Here is a 25,556-nt window from a genome sequence, read left to right as displayed (position 1 = left end):
AATGCGGTAGAGGTAAATACATTAGGGACATTTAAGAAACTCTTTAGAAACAAGGATGACAGAAAAATGAAGGCCTATGTAGAAGGGAAAGGCTAGATTGGTCTTAAAGAAGGTTGAAAAGTCAGCCCAGCATTGTGGGCTGAAGGACCTGTACTGTATTGTGGTGTTCTGTGGTATATGTTCTTAAATGCACTTGGTTTCACATTTCTCCGTCTTTGCCGACAGGTTACCCCATAGAACACTGCCTATCCTGAGTACTTCTGACCGTTGTTTTTTATTTTTTATAAAGTTTTGCTTGTTTGTTGTGTACTTGTAGTATGTTCCTCCTTCAGTTTTTCACTGGGCAAATTTGGAAAATGCAAAAACTTGTTGAAATCATTTGTTATAATGTAATGTATTAAATAATTTAATATAATATTGTAAAGAAGGGAAGCGGGCAAAGAATGCAATTTCTTCCAGCTCACATGATCTACTTGAACTTTCTACAGGGTCATTACAGAGGAGAGTCCATAGAAGAAAATGACAGGAAGGTAAGTGTAACTGAAATGTTGAAATGGAGATTTGAAAGGTTCCTGTAATTGACAACAGGTTCCAGAATATTTGATACTTCCCCCTAGTGTCCCACCTACCGTAACCTTTTACCTGTGTTCATTAAGTTTTTTTTACACTTGGCAATGGACTTGAGGTTCAGATTCGTATCTGTGAGACACAAGAAACTCGAAGTGCACATGGTTTATTCAAGAGGTACTTGCAGAGGAAATCTCTCTGCAAATTACAATGAACATTGTAGCCCAGGGTATTACAACAGCCGTAAAGTAACCAGTTCTTATTTATGACTTATGTTGAATTTACTAGTTTGAAACAGGTGTACTCCTCCAGTTTCTTCCTTTTATGCTCTCCACTGAGCTCCTCATCCATTCAATAATCTTTTCCCTAACCCTTAATGATGTTGAATAGCTCCAACTTCCCCAAGTCCTTGCAGTAGCTGACAATTCTCACTGCTAGAACTCTCCTTCCCTTCCTCAATCAAACATGCTATCCTCACCATTCAGAACAAACCCTTAAGCTTGCACCCCTTTTTCCCCATCCCCTCCTTTGAAAGTAGCTGCTCCACTTTCAATTGGTAACTTGGTTTATTATAGTCGCAGTGTTCTGTGGGAAAAAAAAATGCTTTGTATTCTATCCATACAGGTAATTTCATTATAACAGTGCATTGAGGTATTTGGATGTTGAATCTTGTATCTAGTACAAGGGGGAACAATAACATAATGCAGAATAAAGTGTTGCATTTACAGACAAAGCTCAGTAGTCAACAAGATGCAAGAGCGTGACAGGGTAGATTGTGAGGTAGAGTATCCATTCTATTGTAATAGGGATCTGTTCGATAGTCTTATAACAGTGGGATGGAAGCTGTCCTTGAACCTGGCGGAATATGCATTCAAGCTTTTGTTTCTTCTGCCTGATGGGAGTGGGGAGAAGAGAGAATGTCTGGCATGGGAGGGGTCTTTGATTATTTTGACTGCTTAACTGAGTTAGCGAGAAGTATAGAGTTCATGGAGGAGATTTTGTGATATGCTGCGTTACGTCCACAGCTCTACTGCACCTGGCCCACAAATGTCACTTCTCGCAAACCCACAGTTTCTCCTTCTGGAATGTAAAATTTGAGTCTAATTGCCCTGCCCCATACTAAAATATCTCTAGCCTTTCAAAAGATGCATATTCGTGTAATGGGGACAAACCACCCCTCATTGTTCCATAAGACATAGGAACTGAATTAAGCCATTTCGGCCCATCGAGTCTGCTCGTGGCTGATTCATTTTCCCTCTCAACCCCATTTTTCTGACTTCTTCCAATAATGTCTGACACCCTTGCTAATTAAAAACCTATTAACCTCAGCTTTAAGTATACCCAATCACTTGGTCTCCATCAGTCTGTGCCAATGAATTTCACAGATAGCTCCCATGACGTTGTTCTCTTCTCAATTTATCTGCCTGGGTAGGACCAGCTCCATTCCCATCCATTTACCTGCAGCTCAAGTACTGCGTGTAATTGCTTCTTTTCAGGTTTCTACACACCCACTTCACTGCCGCATCTGAACAGTATCTGAAGCAAAGCCAGCTTCTATCTGTACACAGTGCTATGTGGTCCCTTTCTCCATTCTTTCACTACCTGCCTGAGACAAAATTCTGCGGTTTCTCCTTTAAGAAAACCAAAACCAATAATTTTGGCTCTAACCACACTATATTTCCTATCTATGGACTTTGATTCCATAATTCCTTCCTCAAACCCATCTATTCCCCTCCTTTTTAAGACTGTACTTTAAAATCTACCTCAGACAGAATTGCTCATTTGTCCTAGTATTTGTGGAATTCATTGCCACAGATGGCTGTGGGGGCCAAGCCATCGGGTATATTTAAAGTGGAGGTTGATGGGTTCTTGATTAGTAAGATTATCAAAGGTTACAGGAAGAAGACAGAATAATGAGAATGGCAGGAATTAAAAAAATCAGCCATGAATGGTAGAGAAGACTCAATGGGCCGAATGGCCTAATTTTGCTCCTGTGCTTTATGGTTACCTCAGTGAAAATTCCAAGTTGTTGTCCACAAGAATTTTATTTAAATATTTAGTTGTATGGCGTGGACTAGGCCCTTCTTTCCCTTTGAGCCACACAGCCCCAGAAAAACCCGATTAACCCTAACCTAATCATAGGACAATTTACAATGAAAAATTAACCTAACACGTAAGTTTTTGGACTGTGGGAGGAAATCGGAGGACCCGGAGAAAACCCATACATTCCTTAGGAAGGATGTACAGAGACTCCTTATAGAAATGTGCCAAAATTGAACTCTGAGCTGCAGGACACTCTGAGCTGCAATAGTGTTGTGCTAACCACTACACTACTGTGGCGCCCATTTAGGAGGTACTTCCTGCAATTTAAAATATAAAAATATTCAATTTATAATTTGCGGTAATTTTGAGTAATGTGCATTTTATATAGAAACTCCTGGATGTTGGCAGCTAACAGAGAGTTTACCTAAAATGCTGCTACTTACAATAGCTATAGGCTGATGGGGAAAGCTTTCTTTATGCTGGTGCATTTATTGCAAGACCAAAACAGAAAAGACAACATACTAACTTGTTAAGATGTTGGAATCCTGTGTTGCTTAGTAAATCTAGAATGTTATCTTATTCCGGGGTCAATTGGAACTCTGCTGCTGTGATAGACTTGCTCTTTTTAAAAATCTGCTATTTGACACTGCCAAGATTTATTTTGGAATATATTGATGTAGAACATAATACAGCACCCTCGTCCAGAATTTCATCTTGAGTTGGTTTTACTGAATGTGCTACATAGTCACATGTGCTGTACTCTGCTTCCAATGTTCATTTCCAGTGCAAACAAATTTTAGGAGCAGGATACAATCTGCTGTTAAAATATAGTGCATTTAGTACTAACAAAAGGGTCCTATTTCCAAGCAATTGTGTATGAAGAGTGAACCTTTCCATCTTGAATGAATCATTTTAATGTAACGGCAGTGGTGTGTCAATCTCAAGAGACGGGATTATCCTTGAAGTTAATGGTCTCCAAGAATATCTGCAGCCTTTCTGGTAAAGGGATGCTGGGAATGATGTCCCAGTATTTAGATTCCAGTGAAGGAGTAAATCTTCAAGTCAAGGTGGTATGTGAGTTGGAAATGAACAGGTATGCAGTGTGGTCCAATGTGCCTGCTAACTTTATCCTTGGTGGTAGAGATTTCTGCAAATCGAATTACACAACATCCACTGATTCTCCTTTGACTATCCTGCTTGTTATTTCTTTAGAGAATTACTACAGATCTGTCAGGCAGGATTTTCTCTAAGGAAACCATCCTGACTACAGCCCATTTTATCATGTGCCATCAAGTACCCCAAAACCACATCCTTAACAGTAGACTCCAACATCTTCCCAACCACTGAGGTCAGACTAATTTGCCTATAATTTCCTTTCCTCTGCCTTGTCCCCTTTTTGAAGTTGCCAGAACCAATTGATTTTTGAAAAGTCATTACTAATGCCTTCACAGTCTTCTTCAGCCATCACTTTCAGAACCCTGCAGTGTAGACCATCTGGACCAGGTGACTTGTGTACCTTCAGACATTTCAGTTTCCCATTAATCTTCTCCCTAGAAATGGCAACTTCACACATTTCTGCCCTTGACACTCTCAAACTTCCAGCACAGTGCTGGTGTCTTTCACAGTGAAGACTGATACAAAATACTTATTCAGTTCATCTGCAGTTTCATTGTTCCCCCATTACTACCTCTCCAGCATTATTTTACAGGGCCCGATACCTACACTCACCTCCATTTTACACTTTAGATATCTGAGTACGTAAACAAATCTACAGACAGAAATATTACTGGCAAATGAATGTTGACAAATTTGGATCAATTTAAGAACATCACATTACTTGGAAGATGAGAATTGAAATGAAGCCCAAGTGATTTTGAGAGTATAAATATACCAATTATATGCATCAGAATGTTATGTCCATTATAATGATAGGGAGCTGTTGAAGTGGAATCTGATCACTATCATAGACTGGTTGGTTTAACGTTTAAATCTACTCCTCAGTCTTTTTTCTCCAGTCCTACCAAAGAGTTTCGGGCTGAAACATCAACTGTACTTTTTTTCCACAGATGCTGCCTGGCCGGTTGAGTTCCTCTAGCATTATGCGTGTGTTGCTCAGGTTTCCGACACCTGCAGATTTTCTCTTGTTTGGGTTTAATGGTCCATTTTTGCACTGTATGTTCTTTAAGTTTTTTCCCCTTGGATGCTTTTCAGTTCTTATCTAAGCAATCATTTGCTGCTGGGTTCAAAACTTTTTACTCAAATGTCTTAAAACATGCCTTGTTTAGAAAAACATAATGAAACAATTGGTCTGTTAAATCACCTTTCTTGTTAATCCAACACTCTTATATATGTGGACTCAGAGATTTGTCTCAAAGGAAAATGAAGCTGAGTGAAAACTTATCAGGCTTTCTCACTTGTCTGTTGAACTAACCACAATGGTGGCATTCATGTGAAAGAAAGAATAGTTTCTCTGCTTCAGGACAAAGAAAACTACTGCGGGAAAAGTTCAATGCTTGCAATAAACTCCAGCATTCCATTTGTATTCACAAGGACTACATATCTGTTTTAATCAGGTCTGTCCTGTGTTTTTGTGATATCACACTGGAGGAATATTGTATCATTTCTTAATGCATGCATTACTAAATGACAATAAAAGAGGACTGTGTGTCCTCATAATCTAATCTAATCTAATTCCTTGAGGTAAATGTTCTCCAGAAATACTCCCAATCGCCAAAGTTAAGTGGGTAAAGTTACGTAATCCATCTCTATATACCCCCCTTAATTAGGACTCTCTCACAGGCACAGAACTACGAGATCCATTATTTCCTAACAAACCCTTCCAGCCCAATGGCACCTATGTAATTAGGCACTGCCCAGTTACACCTATGTGACCAATTAGCCTTCAGCCTGCATGTCTTTGTAAGGAGGGAGGAAACCAGAGTGCTTGGTGGAAACCCATGTGGTCACAGGGAGAACGTACAAACTCCTTACAGTTAGCAGCAGGAATCTTTAGTGAAATCTCTGACCACCGAGGAACTACCACTTGTATTGCCGAGCAAAGACTTGGCACGATTCAATTTTTCTTTTAGCGAGGTTGTTGGCATATTCATTCCCCGCATCCCATATTTCTAAACGCTGAAGGGGAAAAATGGGGGTAGGTCTTCTAGTCTCTGGCTCCACTGTCTCCAGCTCTGTATTTACCTTTGTGTATGTGTCATCTGTCACAAATAGCATTTTAAAGACTTGGATTATTTTCCCCAGTTTAATAAAAAGTTTAAAGTTTGTTAATGTTTTGCTAAGTGGGTTGAGTCGAAGGTGCAAATGCTTCATTCCTGAGATGATCAAAACAGTCCTTGCTGAAGTGCCCAGTACCTTTAGTTTGTACTGCAAGTGGCCCAGTAAACAGATGCCATCTGCTGGAATCCTTTCTGGTAGCAGAAAGAATTGGCACTTTTAAATCACCTGTCACAACCTTGACAGAATGCTTTATACTAATAAATAGATTTGTTCTTCCAAATTAGCCACTTGTGGGGGAAATTGTGGTTTATGCAGTTCACATAAAATAAGGCATCCTTTCTCTGACAGATTAGATTTGGGCTGAGTGAAACTTTCAACAATAGGCTTTACAAGTTGGTGTCAAACGGAAATTAAAAAGCATTACCTAAAACAATTTCCCATGGGACAGCCCGGGACTTTTTCCCAGGGCTGAAACAACTGATACAAGAGGGAGTCATCTTAAGGTAACACACATCAAAGTTGCTAGTGAACGCAGCAGGCCAGGCAGCATCTCTAGGAAGTGGTACAGTCGACATTTCAGGCCGAGACCCTTCGTCAGGACTAACTGAAGGAAGAGTTAGTAAGAGATTTGAAAGTGGGAGGGGGAGGGGGAAATCCAAAATGATAGGAGAAGACAGGAGGGGGAGGGATGGAGCCAAGAGCTGGACAGGTGATTGGCAAAGGGGATATGAGAGGATCATGGGACAGGAGGCCCAGGGAGAAAGACAAGGGGGAGGGGGCGGAAACCCAGAGGATGGGCCAGGGGTATAGTCAGAGGGATAGAGGGAGAAAAAGGAGAGTGAGAGAAAGAATGTGTGTATAAAAATAAATAACGGATGGGGTACGAGGGGGAGGTGGGGCATTAGCGGAAGTTAGAGAAGTCGATGTTCATGCCATCAGGTTGGAGGCTACCCAGACGGAATATAAGGTGTTGTTCCTCCAACCTGAGTGTGGCTTCATCTTTACAGTAGAGGGGGCTGTGGATAGACATGTCAGAATGGGAATGGGATGTGGAATTAAAATGTGTGGCCACTGGGAGATCCTGCTTTCTCTGGCGGACGGAGCGTAGGTGTTCAGCAAAGTGGTCTCCCAGTCTGCGTCGGTCTCGCCAATATATAGAAAGCCACATCGGGAGCACCGGATGCAGTATATCACCCCAGCCGACTCACAGGTGAAGTGTCGCCTCACCTGGAAGGACTGTCTGGGGCCCTGAATGGTGGTAAGGGAGGAAGTGTAAGGGCATGTGTAGCACTTGTTCCGCTTACAAGGATCAGTGCCAGGAGGGAGGTCAGTGGGGAGGGATGGGGGGGGAACGAATGGACAAGGGAGTCGCGTAGGGAGCGATCCCTGCGGAAAGCAGAGGTGGGGGGGGGGAAAGATGTGCTTAGTGGTGGGATCCCGTTGGAGGTGGCAGAAGTTACGGAGAATAATATGTTGGACCCAGACGCTGGTGGGGTGGTAGGTGAGGACCAGGGGAACCCTATTCCTAGTGGGATGGTGGGAGGATGAAGTGAGAGCAGATGTACGTGAAATGGGGGAGATGCATTTGAGAGCAGAGTTGATAGTGGAGGAAGGGAAGCCCCTTTCTTTAAAAAAGGAGGACATCTCCCTCGTCCTGGAGGAGGAAGGGAAGCCCCTTTCTTTAAAAAAGGAGGACATCTCTCTTGTCCTGGGAGACCGCTTTGCTGAACACCTACGCTCTGTCCGCCAGAGAAAGCAGGATCTCCCAGTGGCCACGCATTTTAATTCCACATCCCATTCCCATTCTGACATGTCTATCCACGGCCTCCTCTACTGTAAAGATGAAGCCACACTCAGGTTGGAGGAACAATACCTTATATTCCGTCTGGGTAGCCTCCAACCTGATGGCATGAACATTGACTTCTCTAACTTCTGCTAATGCCCCACCTCCCCCTAGTACCCATCCGTTATTTATTTTTATACACACATTCTTTCTCTCACTTTCCTTTTTCTCCCTCTGTCCCTCTGACTATACCCCTTGCCCATCCTCTGGGTTTCCCCCCCTCCTTGTCTTTCTCGCCGGACCTCCTGTCCCATGATCCTCTCATATCCCCTTTGCCAATCACCTGTCCAGCTCTTGGCTCCATCCCTCCCCCTCCTGTCTTCTCCTATCATTTTGGATTTCCCCCTCCACCTCCCACTTTCAAATTTCTTACTAACTCTTCCTTCAGTTAGTCCTGACGAAGGGTCTCAGCCTGAAATGTCGACTGTACCTCTTCCTAGAGATGCTGCCTGGCCTGCTGCGTTCACCAGCAACTTTGATGTGTGTTGCTTGAATTTCCAGCATCTGCAGAATTCCTGTTGTTTGTGTTTTTTATCATCTTAAGGTGATTGGAGAAAAATATAGGAGGGATGTCAGTGGAAAGATCTTTACACAATAAGTGGTGGATGGAATGGTGGCCTCTTACTGTAAGATGGTGTGCAAATAAAACAGCATACTGTGCAATTAGGAAAAAACATAAATAAGCAATAAATATTGATAACGTAAGATGAAGGGTCATTGGATTGTGTGTCAATGACGAGGTGAGTGAATTTATGCCTTCTGATTCAAGAGACTGATGGTTGAGGGATGATAACTGTTCCTGAATCAGGTGGTGAGAGTCCTTGGCTCCTGTAATACCACCTTGATGGCAGCAGTGAGAAGAGAGCATTGCCAAGATAGTGGGGGTCCTTGATGATGGAAGCTGCTTTCTTGCAACAGTGCTGCATGCAGATGTGCTCAGTGGTGGGGAGGGCTTCACTCATGACGAGCTGAGCCATATCCACTACTTTTTGTAGGCTGTTTCATACAAGGGCATTGGTGTTTTCCATACCAGGCTGTAATGAAACCAGTCAATACATTCTTCACTCAACATCTGTAGAAGTGTTCTGAGATTTTAGATGATGTGCAAACCTTTGCAAACTTCTAAGAAGGTCGAAGTGCTGCCATCATTTCTTCATAATGGCACTTGCATACTTGACTCAGGAACAGATGCTCTGAAGTGATGACACTGAGGAATTTAAAGTTGCTGACCCTCTCCATCTCTGATTTCCCCATTGAGGACTGGCCGATGGACCTCAATTTTCCTCCTCCTGTGGTCAATAACCATTTTCTTGGACCTGATGACATTGAGTGAGAGGTTGTTGTTGTGGCATCTATGGGGAAAAAATGTAGTCATTGTTTCCAGCCAAGACCCTACAGCAGGACTTAAATATGGTGTTGGAGTTTTGCTCAGTCGTCAGTCAGTTGCTCAATGCAGAGGTGCTGGAATTGGTACAGATCATGTTGCCACCTGCTACAGGAAGGCTTCAGAGGCAGTAAACAGTCTAACATGGTGCGGGTGATTGTCATGGACGTTTTTCTTGTGATGGCAAGACCCTGTTGGACATTGGTGATGTAGAATACTACAAGTCTGGTTCATTGACGAGACCGATGGTGGGGAAGCTGCATGACCTCTGTTGCAGAGCAGAACAGGCCCTCAAGCTGTGGGGTCGCCAGTTGCAGCCACCCACTGGAGAGGCACTGAAGGCGGTGTGGTGTGGCGTCCATGCTGGGGTGAGGGTTGACTCCGCCCATTGGTGCTATCTTTCGGTGTTCACTCAGGAAAAGACAAACTAGCATGTGATTAGACTGTTGCAGGCTTGTTCTTGCCAACAACATCCCATGCACCGTCAATCTACAGGACAGGACACTTGGACCATGTTATTTTTGCATGACTGTGTGTTTACTGCTATCACACTTGTATGTGCTATGTGTGCTGTGTATGATTGTTGGTAGAGTTTGGACCTCAGCCCCCGGAGTAAATGCTGTTTTGTTAGACTGTGTTCATGGGTATTCATGTATGTTTGAATGACAATTGAACTTGAATGGAACACCCTGCCAGGGGTGGTGGTAGAGGCAGATATATTGGGGGCCATGGGTGATAGAAAATTGACATGCCACATTGTAGGGAATGGTAGATTGATTTTGCTATTGTTGTTCAGCCATTAAGGCGAGTGCGACTCTTCGTGACCTCATGGACCATAGTGTTTTCATAGCAAGATATGGAAGTAGGTTGCCAGGCCTTTCTTCCACATAGATATTGCTGCTGCCCAGGTTGGAACCCGGCTGGGTTTGAACTCAGGATTATCTGCTTTGAAGTCTAGTGCTGATGCACCATCAGCTGGCCCAGATTGATTTTAGAGTAGGTTAAAACGTCGGCACAACTTTGTGGATGAAGGGTCTGTACAGTGCAGTAATGTTCTATTATCTGTTAAGTCCCTGAGATGTTGGTGTACTGTGAATTCAAATTTGAGTCCAGCTTTCAGTCTCTGTGTCTGATGTGATGCCCGCATAGGAGTAATAATGCCTGCAGAAATCTTAGCTTGCTGGCAATGTGTACTGATTTAAAGTTCAAAGTAAATTTATTATCAAAGTACATAAATGTCACCATATACAACTCTGAGATTCATTTCCCTGTGGGCATATTCAGCAAATCTTTAGAATAGCAACTATAACTATAATGAAAGCTCAACTAGAGTGTACAGCCACTGCAGAGGACTGTGCAAATGCAAATATAAATAAATAGCAATAAATACTGAGAACATGAGAGGATGAGATAGTCCTAAAAGTGAGATCATTGGTTGTGGGAATATTTCAGTGATGGGGCAAGTGAGTGTAGTTATCCCCTTTTATTCAAGAGCCTGATGGTTGAGGGGTAGAAACTGTTCATGAATCTGGAGGATCTTGTGCCTTTCACCTGGTGACAGCAGTGAGAAGAGAGTCTGATCTGGGTGGTGGGGATCTCTGATGGGAGCTGCATTCCTATGACACTGTTTCATGTATGTGTGCTCAATGGTTGGGAGGGCTTTACCCACGATGTACTGGGCCAAATCCACTACCTTTTGTAGAATTTTCCTTTTAAAGGCATTAGAGTTGTGCAGCAGAGAAAGAGGCCCCTCATCTCACCACATCCATTAACCAAACTTCTGTTTTAATATTTGGTCTAACCACAAGGCAATTTACCATGACCCTTTAACCTACTAACTGGTACGTCTTGGGACTGTGGGAGGAAACCAGAGCACCCCGAGGAAACCCATGCGCACAAAGGGAAGAACATGCAAATTTTCTTACAGAGGATGCCAGAATTGAACTTTGATGCCCCAAGCTGTAATTATGTTACGCTAAGCACTACGTTGTTGAAGTATAAAGTCCAATTTGAACTGCAGTCATTGTTATATAGTAGGACTGTTGCAACCAGTTTGCACACCGCAATCTTCCATTAAGTGTGTAATAACAACCAGTAAGATGTTTTTAGCTGACATTAATTCTGGTCAAGCCACCAGAACTCCCCTTCTCTGTACAACAATCCCATACTAAAACCAGAAAATTAGAAATGAGCGGAGGTTCTCTGGGGAGAGAAGAAACTGGTTACTGGTGTGGAAACTTACTTTAGGATGGAGGTTATAAATGTTCATAAAGGAATAGTAAAGAAAGTAATAGAGGGAAAATATACAAAAATTAAAGTCACATGAACAAAGTGCCAAAGCTGTGAAAAATGTAAGTAATCACAAAAGTATAGTCGTATAAAGGCATATACTACTTTCTAAACAGGAAGCAAATTTAGAAATCAGAAGTGCAAAGGGACTTGAGAGTCCAAGTGGAGATTCCCTAAAGGTTAAAGTGTAGGATGAGTTTGTACTAAGAAAGCAAATGCATTCATTTCAAGAAGACTAGAACGTAACAGCAAGGATGCAATGCTGAGGCTTTCTAAGACATTGGGCAAGCCACATTTTGAGTATTGCCGGTGGTTTTGGGCCTTGTCTTATAAAGGATGTGATGACATTGGAGAGGGTCCAGAGAAGTTTTCCACAAATGTTCCTGGGAATGAAAAGGATTAACGTCTGAGGAGTAACACACATCAAAGTTGCTGGTGAACGCAGCAGGCCAGGCAGCATCTGTAGGAAGAGGTGCAGTCGACGTTTCAGGCCGAGACCCTTCGTCAGGACGAAGGGTCTCGGCCTGAAACGTCGACTGCACCTCTTCCTATAGATGCTGCCTGGCCTGCTGCGTTCACCAGCAACTTTGATGTGTGTTGCTTGAATTTCCAGCATCTGCAGAATTCCTGTTGTTAACGTATGAGGAGTGTTTGATGCTTCTGGGCCGGAACTCACTGGAGTTTAGAAGATGAGGGGGGGATCTCATTGAAACTTGCCAAATATTGAAAGGCTTAGATAGAATGGCTGTGGAGAGGATGTTTTCATTAGTTAGAGATTTTTGGATCAGAAGGCACAGCCTCTGAATAGGATGTCCCATTAGACTAGAGATGAGGGATTTCCTTGGCCAGAGGGTGGTGAATTTGTTGAATTTCTTGCCATGGATTGTTGTGGAGGTTAAATCATTGGGCATATTTAAAGCAGAGGTTGATAGGGTCATGATTTGTAATGGTGTCAAAGCTTATGGGGAGAGGACAGGAGAACGGGGATGGAGAGGAATAATGAATCAGCCGCAATTAAATGGTAAAGCAGACTCAATGAGCCAACTGGCCTAACTCTGTTCCTATGTGAGCAGAATTCTCTGAGCAGTTTTGGGACCCTTATTTAAGAAAGGATGTGTTGACATTGGAGAGGGTTCAGAGGAGGTTAACAAGAATGATTCTGGGAATGAAAGGAGAATCGTATGAGCAGTGATTGAAGGCTCTGTCCTGTACTCGTGAGAATTTAGAAGAATAAGGAGCAGATGTCATTGAAACCTATCAAATGTTGAGAGGCCTATATAGAGTGGATGTGAAGAGGATGTTTCTTTTAGTGGGGGATTCTAGGACCAGAGGGCACAGTCTCAAAGTAGAGGGATGTCCTTTTAGAACAGAGATGAGGAGGAATTTCTTTAGCCAGAAGTTGGTGAATATGAAGAATTTATTGTCTCAAGGGACTGAGGAGGCCAGGTCTCTGGATGCATTTAAGGCGGAGGTTAATAGGTTCTTGATTAGTCAGGTCATGAAAGGTTACGGGGAGAAGCCAGGGGAATGGGGTTAAGAGGGAAATGGATCAGCCATGGTGAAATGAAGAGCAAAATCAAAGGGCTGAATGGCTTAATTCTGCTGCTATGCGTTCTGGTCAAATATCAGATGGATAAGCAAACGTGTATGGTTGGGAAATGTTGAGTGTAATAAATTGAGCAAAAGGGGAGATAAAGAGAAGATTTTACAGATGTTGGAAATAGAGAGCAATGCATACAAAACCTGCGGAGTTCCTCCAGAATTCAGGAGCCATGTCTGTTAGGGAGCAGCCAGCAGTACCTGCCCCTTATGGAGATGACAGTGCAGGCATTATAGACTTGGTCTTCCTGCCTGGCATCATGTTGCGATGGGTCGGCAATAGCAGCATTGCTCCTCTGATTTCCTGTGAGACACATGTATAATTATTGAGTTACTGTCACAGCAGTTAACTTGTCTTCCCTCAAGCTGAGAGCAACATACCAGATGCTGAGACTGAAACCTTGGCTCTGTCCCTTAGTGCTTTGTCCCCAAACGATGGGAACAAAATGAATGCTGATGTTGACGTTTCTGTAAAGCTTTCAATGCCCTCAATTACTGTGTTTGAAATTAATGCAGTTGGAAGCATTCTTTCTGGTTTGGTGCCAAATAGAAATGTTTTTTCTCAGACTTTTTTTTTAAGTTAATGTAAGCAAAACCCTTTTTTTTCAATCTGGGCTCCAGAAAGTCTTGTTGCCAGCACCACCTCCCCCAATTCTCCCCAAGACCCTTCCGGGTCAGTGTCTTTGAGCAAAAGAGGTTATCCAATAGTTCAAGTTATTTAAGGCACAAGTATCCCAATTTAGTGCATTTGAGGAAATAGAATTTTGTTATTCTTGGAGTGGATCTGCTTTGTAAACAACCCTGGATCTGTTCAAATTCCAAAAGGTCTATTTCATCAATTTTTGTCAGCCCAAATTATTAACAGTTGACAAGAATATGCAATAGCATTAATAAAGTGACTACAAAGTATTTAACATATAACAGCCACCTATGAAGTGTTGTTTAACGTAGAGAAGGCTTCCACTGTCCGTAAACTGCTTTATTAGTGCTATTCCTAACTGCATCATTGCTGAAGCAATATATTTATTATGGGAGCTAAAAATAAAATTGTCAAACGCGCTAGGAGAAGTCTACTGATGTTGTATTGCATTGCTGACAACTGCACCCCAAGTGGCTGTTGAGATTATTACAATTTTCAGTGTCTGAGGAAAGTCTACACTGTCGCCACATACTAAAAGGTAACTGCAGTTGGAAAAGATGGATTAAGAAAGAGGCCAGTTTTTAAAAACTGAATTTTGATAGGTTGGGCATACTAGATTTCTACATTCATACTTCAGAAATTAATTCATTATGTGCTATGTTGTGTGACATGGGTGATCATGGTCTTCCATCTGTCTTTAATCTGAAGGGTTCTAATAAGCTCTTCAAAACTTTCGCCTGTCCATTCCTTGATGTAACTTGTGAATGTCATGCACTGTCAACCTGACTTTTTCTTTCACTGGTTCTTCCCATCACTGCAAGATATTCGAGCTTCTCTTCCCTCAGTATGTGTCCCAGAAATTCAAACCTGCTGTTTCCCAATTGAAGATATCAACTCTCTTCCTAGTCTGGCTTTTTGCCACACTTCCTCATTTGTTACTCCGTATTTACACAATATTTTCATCATTCTTCTCAAAAACCACATTTCTGCAGCTTCAAGTCTTCCTTCATTTTGCTTTGATATTGTCCAAAATTTGATTCCATATGTTAGTGTGGAATGAACATAGCACCACAAAACTGAGTTTCATACCCATAGAAATTACGTTATTCTTTAGTATCTTGCTCACACGCTCAAACGTATATTTAGCAATCCCAATCCTCCTCCTAATTTCAATGTCAGACTTACTGTCAGATGTTATACTATGTTATAGTGTGCTCCCCAAGTAATTAAACTTCCATGTTTGTTTAATTGTTATGTTGCCTTCTTTTAGTTTGCATTTCTGTATTTATTTCTACAAAAGACTTCAGTTGGAACTATTTTACCCAGCGCTATTGGTGTATGGAACCTGTTGTGTCGATGAGATAAATTCCTCAAGGGAAATATAAAAAAAAATGGAGGAGGAATAGGAACAGAAGGTGACTATTTAATGTTGTTTAAAGGATGAAGTTAAGGCTCTAGTGAAGCAGACCAATCCAAACTACCAGGGTGGAATGATTGGTTTCTACATTACAAATACAGTGCTTTTCATTGGTTGTTTCTTCAATAACAATAGTGCACAAGCAAAGTGTATTAAGCAATATGCACACCAACGATGGCTCCCTGCATTTTTTTTTATTTGGAATATGAATGGGTTAGAAGTCAAAACTCTGAAATCCACTGTGCAAAATACTAAGGGGTTTCACAAAGAAGTTGTTTCATTCTGGAGAATCTAAATGTAGTGGATGCAAATTCATTTCAGGAGTCAGTGATTTGAGACAGTTGTGAGGAATGTCTTTGTGCACAAAGCTAGTAATCTGTGGAATTCTACACTTATCTGTTGTGGATGCTCAGTCATTGTCTGAAGCTTGGTTCTGGAGATCAATGGACCAGAAAACCTGGAGACTGGATGAGGAAAAGGATGTCAGAGGATTGGATATACTCTCATGCTATTTGGTAGTGGAACAAGCTTGAGGGGCAGCTTCAGATTCAAGGTAATTTGTGACGTACATTGAAACCTACAATGAAATTCGTCCTTTGTGTTTACAATTACCACAAACTAATGGTGTGCTGGGGGCAGCCCACAAGTGTCAGCACACATTCTGGGCTGAATTTAGCCATTTCCTGCTAGTATTTAGAGTGAAGGGGGAAAAAGTTTAAAGGGAATTTTAGGGGGGGGGTTCTTCACACAGAGAGTGGTGGGAGTGTGGAATGAGCTGCCAGACGAGGTGGTAAATGCGGGTTCTTTTTTAACACTTAAGAATAAATTGGACAGATGCATGGATGGGAGGTGTATGGAGGGATACGGTCTGTGTGCCGGTCAGTGGGACTAGGCAGAAAATGGTTCGGCACAACCAAGAAGGGCCAAAAGGCCTGTTTCTGTGCTGTAGAAAAGTACAGCAGAAAAACAGGCCCTTCAGTCCATCTAGTCTGTGCTGAACCATAAATCTGGTCAGAGGATTTGAGCTTGGAGTTCCAGTGAAAGTAGTCAAGGAATGTCTGACTAATAGGCCTCATCTTCTGGTATTGTGAGTCTTGAGTTCTGTCAACTTGGGCTATGTTGAGAACAAGTAATTAGGCCAATCTAAAAGACTTGGCATTTCTAGTTATGTTTGTTCCTTCCAGTCTTTTTTTAGTAACTTATCTTTGTTTTCAAAATTCCTACTGTTGTTGCTATTAAAATCGGCATTTAAGGAACAATGGCACTGGAAATGTTGCCTGTATCAACAGTCATGGAAGAATACAATCAAGTAAAATCTTTGCAACATACAAAGTGCTGGAGGAACTCAGCAGGCTAGGCAGCATCTATGGAAAAGACCCAGTTCAGGCCGAGACACTTCAGCAGGACTGGAGGGAAAAAAAAGATGAGAAATCAGAGTTAGAACATGGGGGGAGGGGAGGGAGAAACACAAGGTAATAGGTGAAACTTATTAGGGGGGTAATGGGGGGGTGAAATAGAGTTGGGAAGTTGTTTGAAAGAGATACAGGGCTAGAGAATAGGGAATCTGATGGGAGAGGACAGAAGGCCATGGAAGACAGAAGAGGGAGGAGCACCAGAGAGAGGTGATGGGCAGATGAGGAGATAACATGAAAGAGGGTAATGGGAATGGAGAATGGTACAAAGGGGGTGGGGGGCATTACCAGAAGTTCAACAAATCAATGTTCATGCCATTTGGTTGTAGGCTACCCAGACAGAATATAAGGTTTTGTTTCTCCAGACTAAGTGTGGCCTTGCATGACAGTGGAGGAAGCCGTGGGTGGACATGTCAGAAGAGGCGCAGACATCCCACCCTGCAAAAACTCATTTCAGGGAGGTAGCACCATCAATTTGCGGGAGACTTCCGGGAGGGGTGGAATATCTGCAATAGAGTAGCTCCTTGGCAGCTGGCCAGCTAGTTTAAATAACGTCAGCTATGCTAATGAACGAATGACACCTGGTAAACTCACCTCAACATGCCTTTTACAGTCTTAACCCACCACGGGCAATAGAAAAGTCACTGTTTGTTGCAAACAGTGCAGCGAGCAACACTGAAATTATTTTTGACCCCTATTAGGCAGGGGTACACTTTAGTGTAGCCTGGGGTGACGTACGTTTTATATTTTTTTGGAACACTCTGCCATGGCGTGCTCTCGCTCTCGCGCGCTCTCTCTCTCGGTCGCTTGCGCACTCTCGCTTGCTTTTCGCTCACTCTCAAAAAAAATTGATTTCCGTGATATTGTGTATAATTTGCGGGCATCAGGGAGCCACTATTAATATGCGGGAGACTTCCGGAAGTTCCGGGAGATGTGGGATGTCTGGGAACGGGGAGCGGAATTAAAATGGGTGGGCACTGGGAGATCCTGCTTTTTTTGGCAGACGGAGTGTAGGTACTCAGTGAAGTGGTCTCCTAATCTACATCGTTTCTCACCAATATATAGGAGTCCACACTGGGAGCACCACATACAGTATTTGACCCCGAGAGACTCTCAGGTGACGTGTCACCTCACCTGGAAGGACTGTTTGAGGCCCTAACTGGTGGTGAGGGAGGAGATGTAGGGCAGGTGTAGCACTTGTTCTGCTTGCAAGGGTAAGTGCGGCGAGGGATGAATGGACAAGGGAGTTGAGTAGGGAGAGATCTCTGCAGAAAGTGGGGGGTAGGGAAAGATGTGCTTGGTGGTGGGATCCAGTTGGAGATTTTATGGAGAATTCTGTGCTGGACGTGGAGGCTGGTGGAGTGGTAGGTACAGTAGTAACTCTGAATGTTTGAGCACAGAATGTTTTTAGCTGAAAAGCAGAGAGAAGGGACAAGAAATGTGAAAGAAGTTGTATTCCTCAGGGATTGGCGCTGCACTCACTGTTCACAACTTTTAACATTGTACACATTTGAAATAAGATAATTTTTGAGAAGATGTCATGTTTTTGCAGAATAATAGATAGCTGTTTAAACTACGTTAATGTAGTGCATGGAGGCGTAGTGGTTAGCATATTCCCTTTACAGCGCTAGCGATTGCCAATCGTGATTGTGCATTCCTCCCAACACCGAGTGGATTTCCTCTGGGTACTCTGGTTTCCGTCTACGTTTCAAAGACGTGCTTGGTGTTGGTGAGTTGCGGGCGTGCTATGTTGGTACTGGAAGCGTGGCGACACTTGTGGGCGGCCCCAGCAAAGTCCTCTGTCACTGCTGCAAAATGGTGCACTTTGCTTTTTGTTTCGATGTACATGCAACAGATAAAGCCAATCTTCAATTTTTTCCACCTGAAAGTTCAATAAAGTACAGTACAAGTCTTACAGTACAAGACTGGGTTCTACTCCTGCACCTACTAAAGTGGCCACTAAGTGTAGATCTGGTGGCAGTCAGTCACCACAGAGAAGCGGGTCTCTCCATTCCTAATCTGTAATGCTGTCGTTAGAGAAGAATCTAACTTTTCATTATCAATTCAATATTTTCTGTGTGTTAGCATCTGGGAGTAACCTGTCCAGTGGTGGTTATGAGGCAGAATCAACTTGACCTTGGTCACTGAAAAAGATTGGTAGAAATATCTATAATGGCAGCCAATTATAGGATCATCTAATGTTTTGCATTTATGATTAGCACGGAACAGAAATTACTGTTTCATTATAATAGATCGTGGCCAAAACCAAAGCAAAATAAAGTTTTGCAATGTGGGTTCTCTAGAGTCTCAGAGAATTACAGCAGATTTGATAGAGGTATACAAAATTATGAAGGTTTTAAATGGGATAAATGCAAGCAGGCTTTTTCGCTGAGGTAGAGTGAGACTAAAGCCAGAGGTCATGGGTTGAGGTTTAACACAACCTATGTTTAAGGGGAGCTTTGTCACTTAGAGGGTGGCGAGAGTGGAATGAGCTGTCAGTGGAAGTTGTGGATACAGCTTCAATTGCAACATTTAAGAGAAGTTTGGATAAGTCTATTAAAGGGAGGGATATATACAGTATATATATGGTTGTGGTTCATTTGCAGCTGTGGGTCGATGCGTCTAGGCAGAAGAACAGTTCAGCATGAACTAGGTAGGCATAGGGCCTGTATCTGTACTGTAGTGCTCTGTGACTCTGATGCTGTTGGGAACAGCAGAACCTTGGGATCAGCCTTATGACGATGAAACAATAGGATAAATTGCATATTTCTGACATAGAGTACAACTGACCTCCTGACCATGCCCGCATGCTCTTATGCTTTGAGTTGTTGCCACATGATTGGCTGACTAGGTATTTGCATTAACAGCCAGGTGTGCCTAATAGAGTGACCACTGAGTGTACAATATGTCTTTCAGAAGTGACCTAACACTTTATAAGAAAAACTGTTAAAAGCTTGAATCCAATCAGACCTCGGGTCTGTGTATGACAGTGGATCCCAAAGTGGGTAATGTCACGCTCGGGTGTGCTGGGAGCTTATTCAAGTAATAAAGATGAGGAGGGCAGTGGGGGGTGGGGGGGTGATCAGTAGCAAGGAGGGCAGCTGAGAGATTACAGTCTTAATTTAAGAAATGAGTTACTTATTATAAGCATTTGATGCTCAGTGCCTTATAATTCATTACAATGATCAAGTAATTTCTTGCTAATCCACTGCTCTCAGACATTGCTTTAAGTGTGTTATAGTTGATGGAAAGTCATGTGACACTTCTGTATTGGCATATCATGAGAAATTGAGTCTGAATAGATCGTGTTATTTCCGGGCCTAACCAGTATATTATCACTGTCATTACAGCATTGGCTAGTACAATTCCCATACTCTAATCAGGCAGGGTCACAATTCCTGTGAACTGGGGTATGACATTCAATGAGGTTAAGTTCTCTGGCTTTCCAAATGGTCTTGACTGCATTTCTCTAGTCCATGCCCCGACGAAGATAGCGCTGCCTCACTTCATGTACCTTCAGGCAGAGAGTCAGGTTTTGCCTCAGCTATTATGCTGTCATAACTTTTCCCCTTCTTTGGGTCTGAGATTAGGCTTAAACAATAAGCAGTTGGCCCTGGTCATTAATCTTTACAACAATGGCAGAAGCAGACCAAACGAGAACAAACGATAGACAGTATAGTGTGGACTATCTGAAATATGGATTTTTACCAGCACCAAGGGTCTGTTGTGTGGAAAAAATTTTTCAAATGAGGTATGAAACTGTCCAGGCTCCTTGAATATTTGCAGAGAATGTACTCTGATAAAGCAAATAAGAACTTGGCTTATTTTCAGCCATTTCATGAAAACTTTCAGAAACAGAAAACACTTCAAAATATGTTTGCCAGCACTTCACAACAAAACAGTGATAGTTTGCATACTTCATATAACATTTCTTTGTTCTTTACTAAATCTGGAAAGCTCCATACAATTGGAGAAGAACTGATTCTGCCAGCAGTAAGTGAGATTCTGAGTACAGTTTTCCATAACTCACCAGATCAAAGAATTAAAGTGATCCCACTCAGCAACAACCCTGTTCAAAGATGAAATGTCTGACAATGTGGAAGACAGATTGTGCAACATACTTGGGACAATGGAATTTGCTCTGTGGTTGGATGAGTCAACTTTGCCAGGCAATGAATCTTTGCTTCTTGGTTACATTGGCTTCACAGAAGATGAAAGTATGGTTCAAGAGTTGCTATTTGCAGGGGGACTAAAACTAGGTACAAAGGGGGAGTCAATACTTTGGGTTGTTGAGCAATTTTTCAAAGAGAAGGATATTCTGCATACCAATATTCTTACCTGTGCAACAGATGGGGCACCATCAATGACAGGACCATGGGGTTATTACTTGAAAAAGCTGTATAACATATTCACCATTCACTGTGTAATTCACAGACAACTTGTCACAAAAACCTAAGTGATCAGGTGCACAAATCATTAAATACTGCTATCACAGTGATAAATAAAACCAGATCCCAAACTCTCAATTTTCAACTATTTTGAAAACTTTGTATTGAGAAGACGAACAGTTTGAACGGTTGCTGTTGCATGTAGAAGTCAGATGGCTCTTAAAAGAAAACTGCCTGAAATGATTTTATGTGTTTTTTTTTGAAACTGTGATAAAATTCTTTAAAGACTCAAATGTTTCATTCAGAAATCAACTCAAGAATATTTGATGTGACATTGCTTATTTGTCAGAATTTTTCACAATGTTTAATGAAATCAATCTTCAATTGCAAGGAAACGAAGTAAATCTTATCAAATTCAAATCAGTCACCTCCACATTTCTGTCCAAGTTAACTCTATTTATGTATAACAGTAGCCTTTTATCAATTTCTCAACCTCTCTGAGTTGGGAAAGAAAGAATATCAGATGATGATATTCAAGTCTACTGTGCCCACCAGTGTGAGCCGCATAAAGACATGACTGAAGTTTCAGGATCTTCTCTCGATCCAAGTTGGGTAATAAGTCCATTCCTGAACACCTGTAGTGAGGAATTAACAGGAAGGATGGAGGAGGAACAGATCTCACTCCAAAATGTCTTTGAGCTAAAGTCTAGATTTTTTTTTAAAAATCACGATTTTTGGTTGCAGAAAGAAATCTCTGAATGCTATCCTGCTCTGTGGAAAAAGGTTATGATGTTCTTTATTGCCTTTCCAACATATTTTGTGGAGTGAGTTTCAGTGTTATCACCCCACTTCTTTGAAAGCAATGAAACAGACTAAGTTACTGAACATGGGGATCTGAGATGCCTTCTGAGTGAAATTCAGCACAATGTTGAGATGCTGATATCACTGCCCCAAGCCCATCTATCTCATTGAAAGATGAAACAGCTATGGAATAGTGAATAGTTGGATTACTAATGTATCCTCTAAAATAGTTGATGAAAATTGTGAATACTGTAATTAAAGATATTTTCAGTTTTAAACAGATTTGAATAATTGCAATTATTTGTCACTGCTTTGAATTTGCAGTTACTTTTATTTCACTGGGCATCATAAATCAAAATTCTTTATAGTTTTTATGTAATGGCTGGAAATGGAGAGGGGGCATGGGGGATGTTGTCTGGAGGCCAAGAGCCAGTAACTCAAAAAAGAAAGAAAGAAAGAAAAAAAGAAAAAAATGCCCTAGATAGAGTGGACATGGAGAAGATGTTTCTTGTGCTGGACAAGTGGAGGACCAGAGGGCACAACCTCAGAATAGAAGAATGCCCCTTTAGAAAAGAGATTAGGATGTATTTCTTTACCCAGACAGTGGTGAATCTGTGGAATTCATTGCCAAATCATTGGCTGTATTTAAAACAGGTTGATAGTTTCTTGCTTAGTCAGGGCATCAAAGGTTACTGGGAGAAGGCAGGAAAATGGGGTTGAGAGGGAAAATAAATCAGCCATGATGGAATAGTGGAGCAGATTTGATGGTCCAAATAATCTAATTCTGCTCCCAAGGGTTATGGTCTAATGCTTCTTATGAACTTTATTGAAGCTAATTAACGCTGCAACTACTATAAGATGAAACATAACAAAAACATTACAGGAAATTGTAAATGAATTGTAGGAAATATTGTAAGCTATAAACAAGTTCCTTGCCTTCCTGCAGCTTTTATGCTCTAATGATCTAGTGTAGCTTTTAACTTGTTCTATGGAACTTGGAGTTACAAATATTACCTCGAAGTCTAATTTTGGATGCATACCACTTCAGAGATCAAATTAAGGAACTGACCAATATTTGTAAAGGTTGATTGGATTTGTCTGCAGTTTTATTGTAAGCTGTTGTAGTTTTGTCTCTCTTTTATAATACAAAGGAATTGAATGTGCAACTCTTGATTGATATATCCCCTCCCCTTGTAAATGAATGCATCACTTCAATTAATACTTGTAAATAGTTTTTGCAGATTTTTTTATAATGAGGAAGCTTTGACCTTATCTGCATCTTCAAAACATCCTACCCTACAGAAATTCGGGTGCTTCAAAACATAGAGTGAAATGCATCAAATCAGCAAGAATTTTGCTAGCAGACTAAGTGCTGCCACACTCCTGGCACCACCATAGTATGCCCACAACTATCAAGCCCTGTGCCTAAGTGCATGAAGAGGTATTGGAAGGATACTTACAAGTGGTGTTGTGGTGAGGAAGTTATCATCTGACATTGTATTGAAAGGTGGACCACCCTTGTGGCTAAGTGACCTTGTTCATTGGCTTTATTTATCACGCGTATCTCGAAATGTACAGTAAAATATGTCGTGTTGACGACCAAAATATTCTGAATTTGTAGTGTCACCATGCTCCGGCGCCAACATCACGTGCCCACAATTACTAATGCTAACTGCACCTCTTGGGAAGGTGGGAGGAAACTGGAGAACCTGGTGCAACCCCATGCTGTCATTGGAAGAACATACAAGATTGCTGCAGTAGTGGGAATTGATCCCTGATTGGTCATCGCTGGCACGGTAAAGCGAATGTGCTAACTACTAAACAACCGTGCTAATCAATAGACTGTCACATTGCAACGGCTCTGTGATGAAGACAGTTACAAACACAGAAAACCTACAGCACAATACAGGCCCTTTGGCCCATGATGCTGTGCTGAACATGTACTGTATAGTTATTCCACGTTGAGTCAGAATCGGGTTTAGTATCACTGGCATATTTTGTGAATGTCATCCTTAATAGTGGAGGGGAAAGCAAAACTATCTTAAACACAAGGAAATCTGCAGATGCTGGAATTTCAAGCAACACACATAAAAGTTGCTGGTGAACGCAGCAGGCCAGGCAGCATCTCTAGGAAGAGGTACAGTCGACGTTTCAGGCCGAGACCCTTCGTTAGGACCAACTGAAAGAAGAGCTAGTAAGAGATTTGAAAGTGGGAGGGGGAGATCTGAAATGATAGGAGAAGATGGGGGTCAGGGGAGGGATGGAGCCAAGAGCTGGACAGTTGATTGGCAAAAGGGATATGAGAGGATCATGGGACAGGAGGCCTAGGGAGAAAGAAAAGGAGAAAAGGGGGAGGGGGGGAAAGCCCAGAGGATGGGCAAAGGGTATAGTGAGAGGGACAGAGGGAGAAAAAGGAGAGAGAGAAAAAAAGAATGTGTATATATAAATGAATAACAGATGGGGTACGAGGGGGAGGTGAGGCATTAGCAGAAGTTTGAGAAGTCAATGTTCATTCCATCAGGTTGGAGGCTACCCAGACAGAATATAGGGTGTTGTTCCTCCAACCTGAGTGTGGCTTCATCTTTACAGTAGAGGAGGCTATGGATAGACATATCAGAATGGGAATGGGATGTGGAATTAAAATGTGTGGCCACTGAGAGATCCTGCTTTCTCTGGCGGACAGAGCGTATGTGTTCAGCAAAACGATCCCCCAGTCTGCGTCGGGTCTGCCAATATATAGAAGGCACATCAGGAGCACTGGACGCAGTATATCATCCCTGCCGACTCACAGGTGAAGTGTCGCCTCACCTGGAAGGACTGTTGGGGCCCTGAATGGTGGTGAGGGAGGAAGTGTAAGGGCATGTGTAGCACTTGTTCCGCTAAGCACTAAGCACATCTTTCCCTCCCCCCCCCCCCCCGCTTTCTGCAGGGATCGCTCCCTATGCGACTCCCTTGTCCATTCATCCCCCCATTCCTCCCCACCGATCTCCCTCCTGGCACTTATCCTTGTAAGCGGAACAAGAAAAAAAACCCACTACACTATATAAAAACAAAGAAACCAAAGAAAAGGGACTGGGCAGTCCATTTTGAGGATATGACCAATGAAAAAGAAAGAGTTTCTGATCAGATCTAAAACTTCAGAAAAAAAATTGGAAGAGTAATAAATCAAATTAAATGAAAATATTGGATAAAATGTTGCCAGATTTGCTCAAATTTAAAGGATGTATCAAATGTCTGACTTCTCTAAACTTAAACAGGACATAATGGAGGAGAGCTAATAAAAGACCGTAGGTGGATTAGAATCCTTCCACTTCAATAAAATGGCTCTCCTCGCCAGTAAGGTCGAAAAGGCTATCATACCTTGAGCGGAAACAGGAATATTTCCTGCTTCCAATGGGATAATCCCAAAAATTGCCGTAAGTAAATTAGGTTGTAGATCCAGATCTAAGACTTCTGTTAGCTTTTTAAAAACGTCTCTCCAAAAGACCAATACATCTGAGTTAAAGTGGCCACATCAATATTACATCTGTCACAAACAGGATTGATATTGGGAAAAAATACGCGCTAGTTTATCCTTTGACATATGGGCCCGATACACTACCTTGAACTGTATCAAGGAATGACAGGCACAAATAGATGAGTTATTAACCAAATGAAAAATTTTACTCCATTGGTTATCTGAAAATGACTTGAAATTCTGATTCCCAAGCACATTTAATTTTATCATTAGATAGAATTTGTGAGTTCAATAACCGTTTATAGATTATAGCTATCAACCCTTTTTGAAATCGTTTAAACTGAAAGAAAGCGTCTGTCATACTAGGTGGATAAGCAGAAGGGTGATTTGGCAACAAGTCACGTAAAAAATTCCTAATTTGTAAAGAGAAATTTCTTTAGCTAGAAGGTGAAAAATTTGTGGAATTTGTTGCCACGCGC

General features: G+C 42.0%; 1 protein-coding gene across 1 annotated transcript in view; it reads left to right on the top strand.

Moving 5' to 3' along the window:
- ano1a (anoctamin 1, calcium activated chloride channel a) overlaps positions 1 to 25,556 on the top strand; it is a 295,780-nt gene that overhangs the window by 130,649 nt on the left and 139,575 nt on the right. The window contains exon 10 of the mRNA XM_063061696.1: positions 489 to 530. Within this exon, the coding sequence (XP_062917766.1) occupies positions 489 to 530 (42 nt within the window). The remainder of the gene's footprint in view (positions 1 to 488; positions 531 to 25,556) is intronic.

Source organism: Mobula hypostoma, chromosome 11, assembly GCF_963921235.1.
Source record: "Mobula hypostoma chromosome 11, sMobHyp1.1, whole genome shotgun sequence".
Taxonomy (NCBI): domain Eukaryota; kingdom Metazoa; phylum Chordata; class Chondrichthyes; order Myliobatiformes; family Myliobatidae; genus Mobula; species Mobula hypostoma.
Note: the sequence above shows the minus strand (reverse complement) of the source record. Positions and strands in the feature narration are given on the sequence as shown.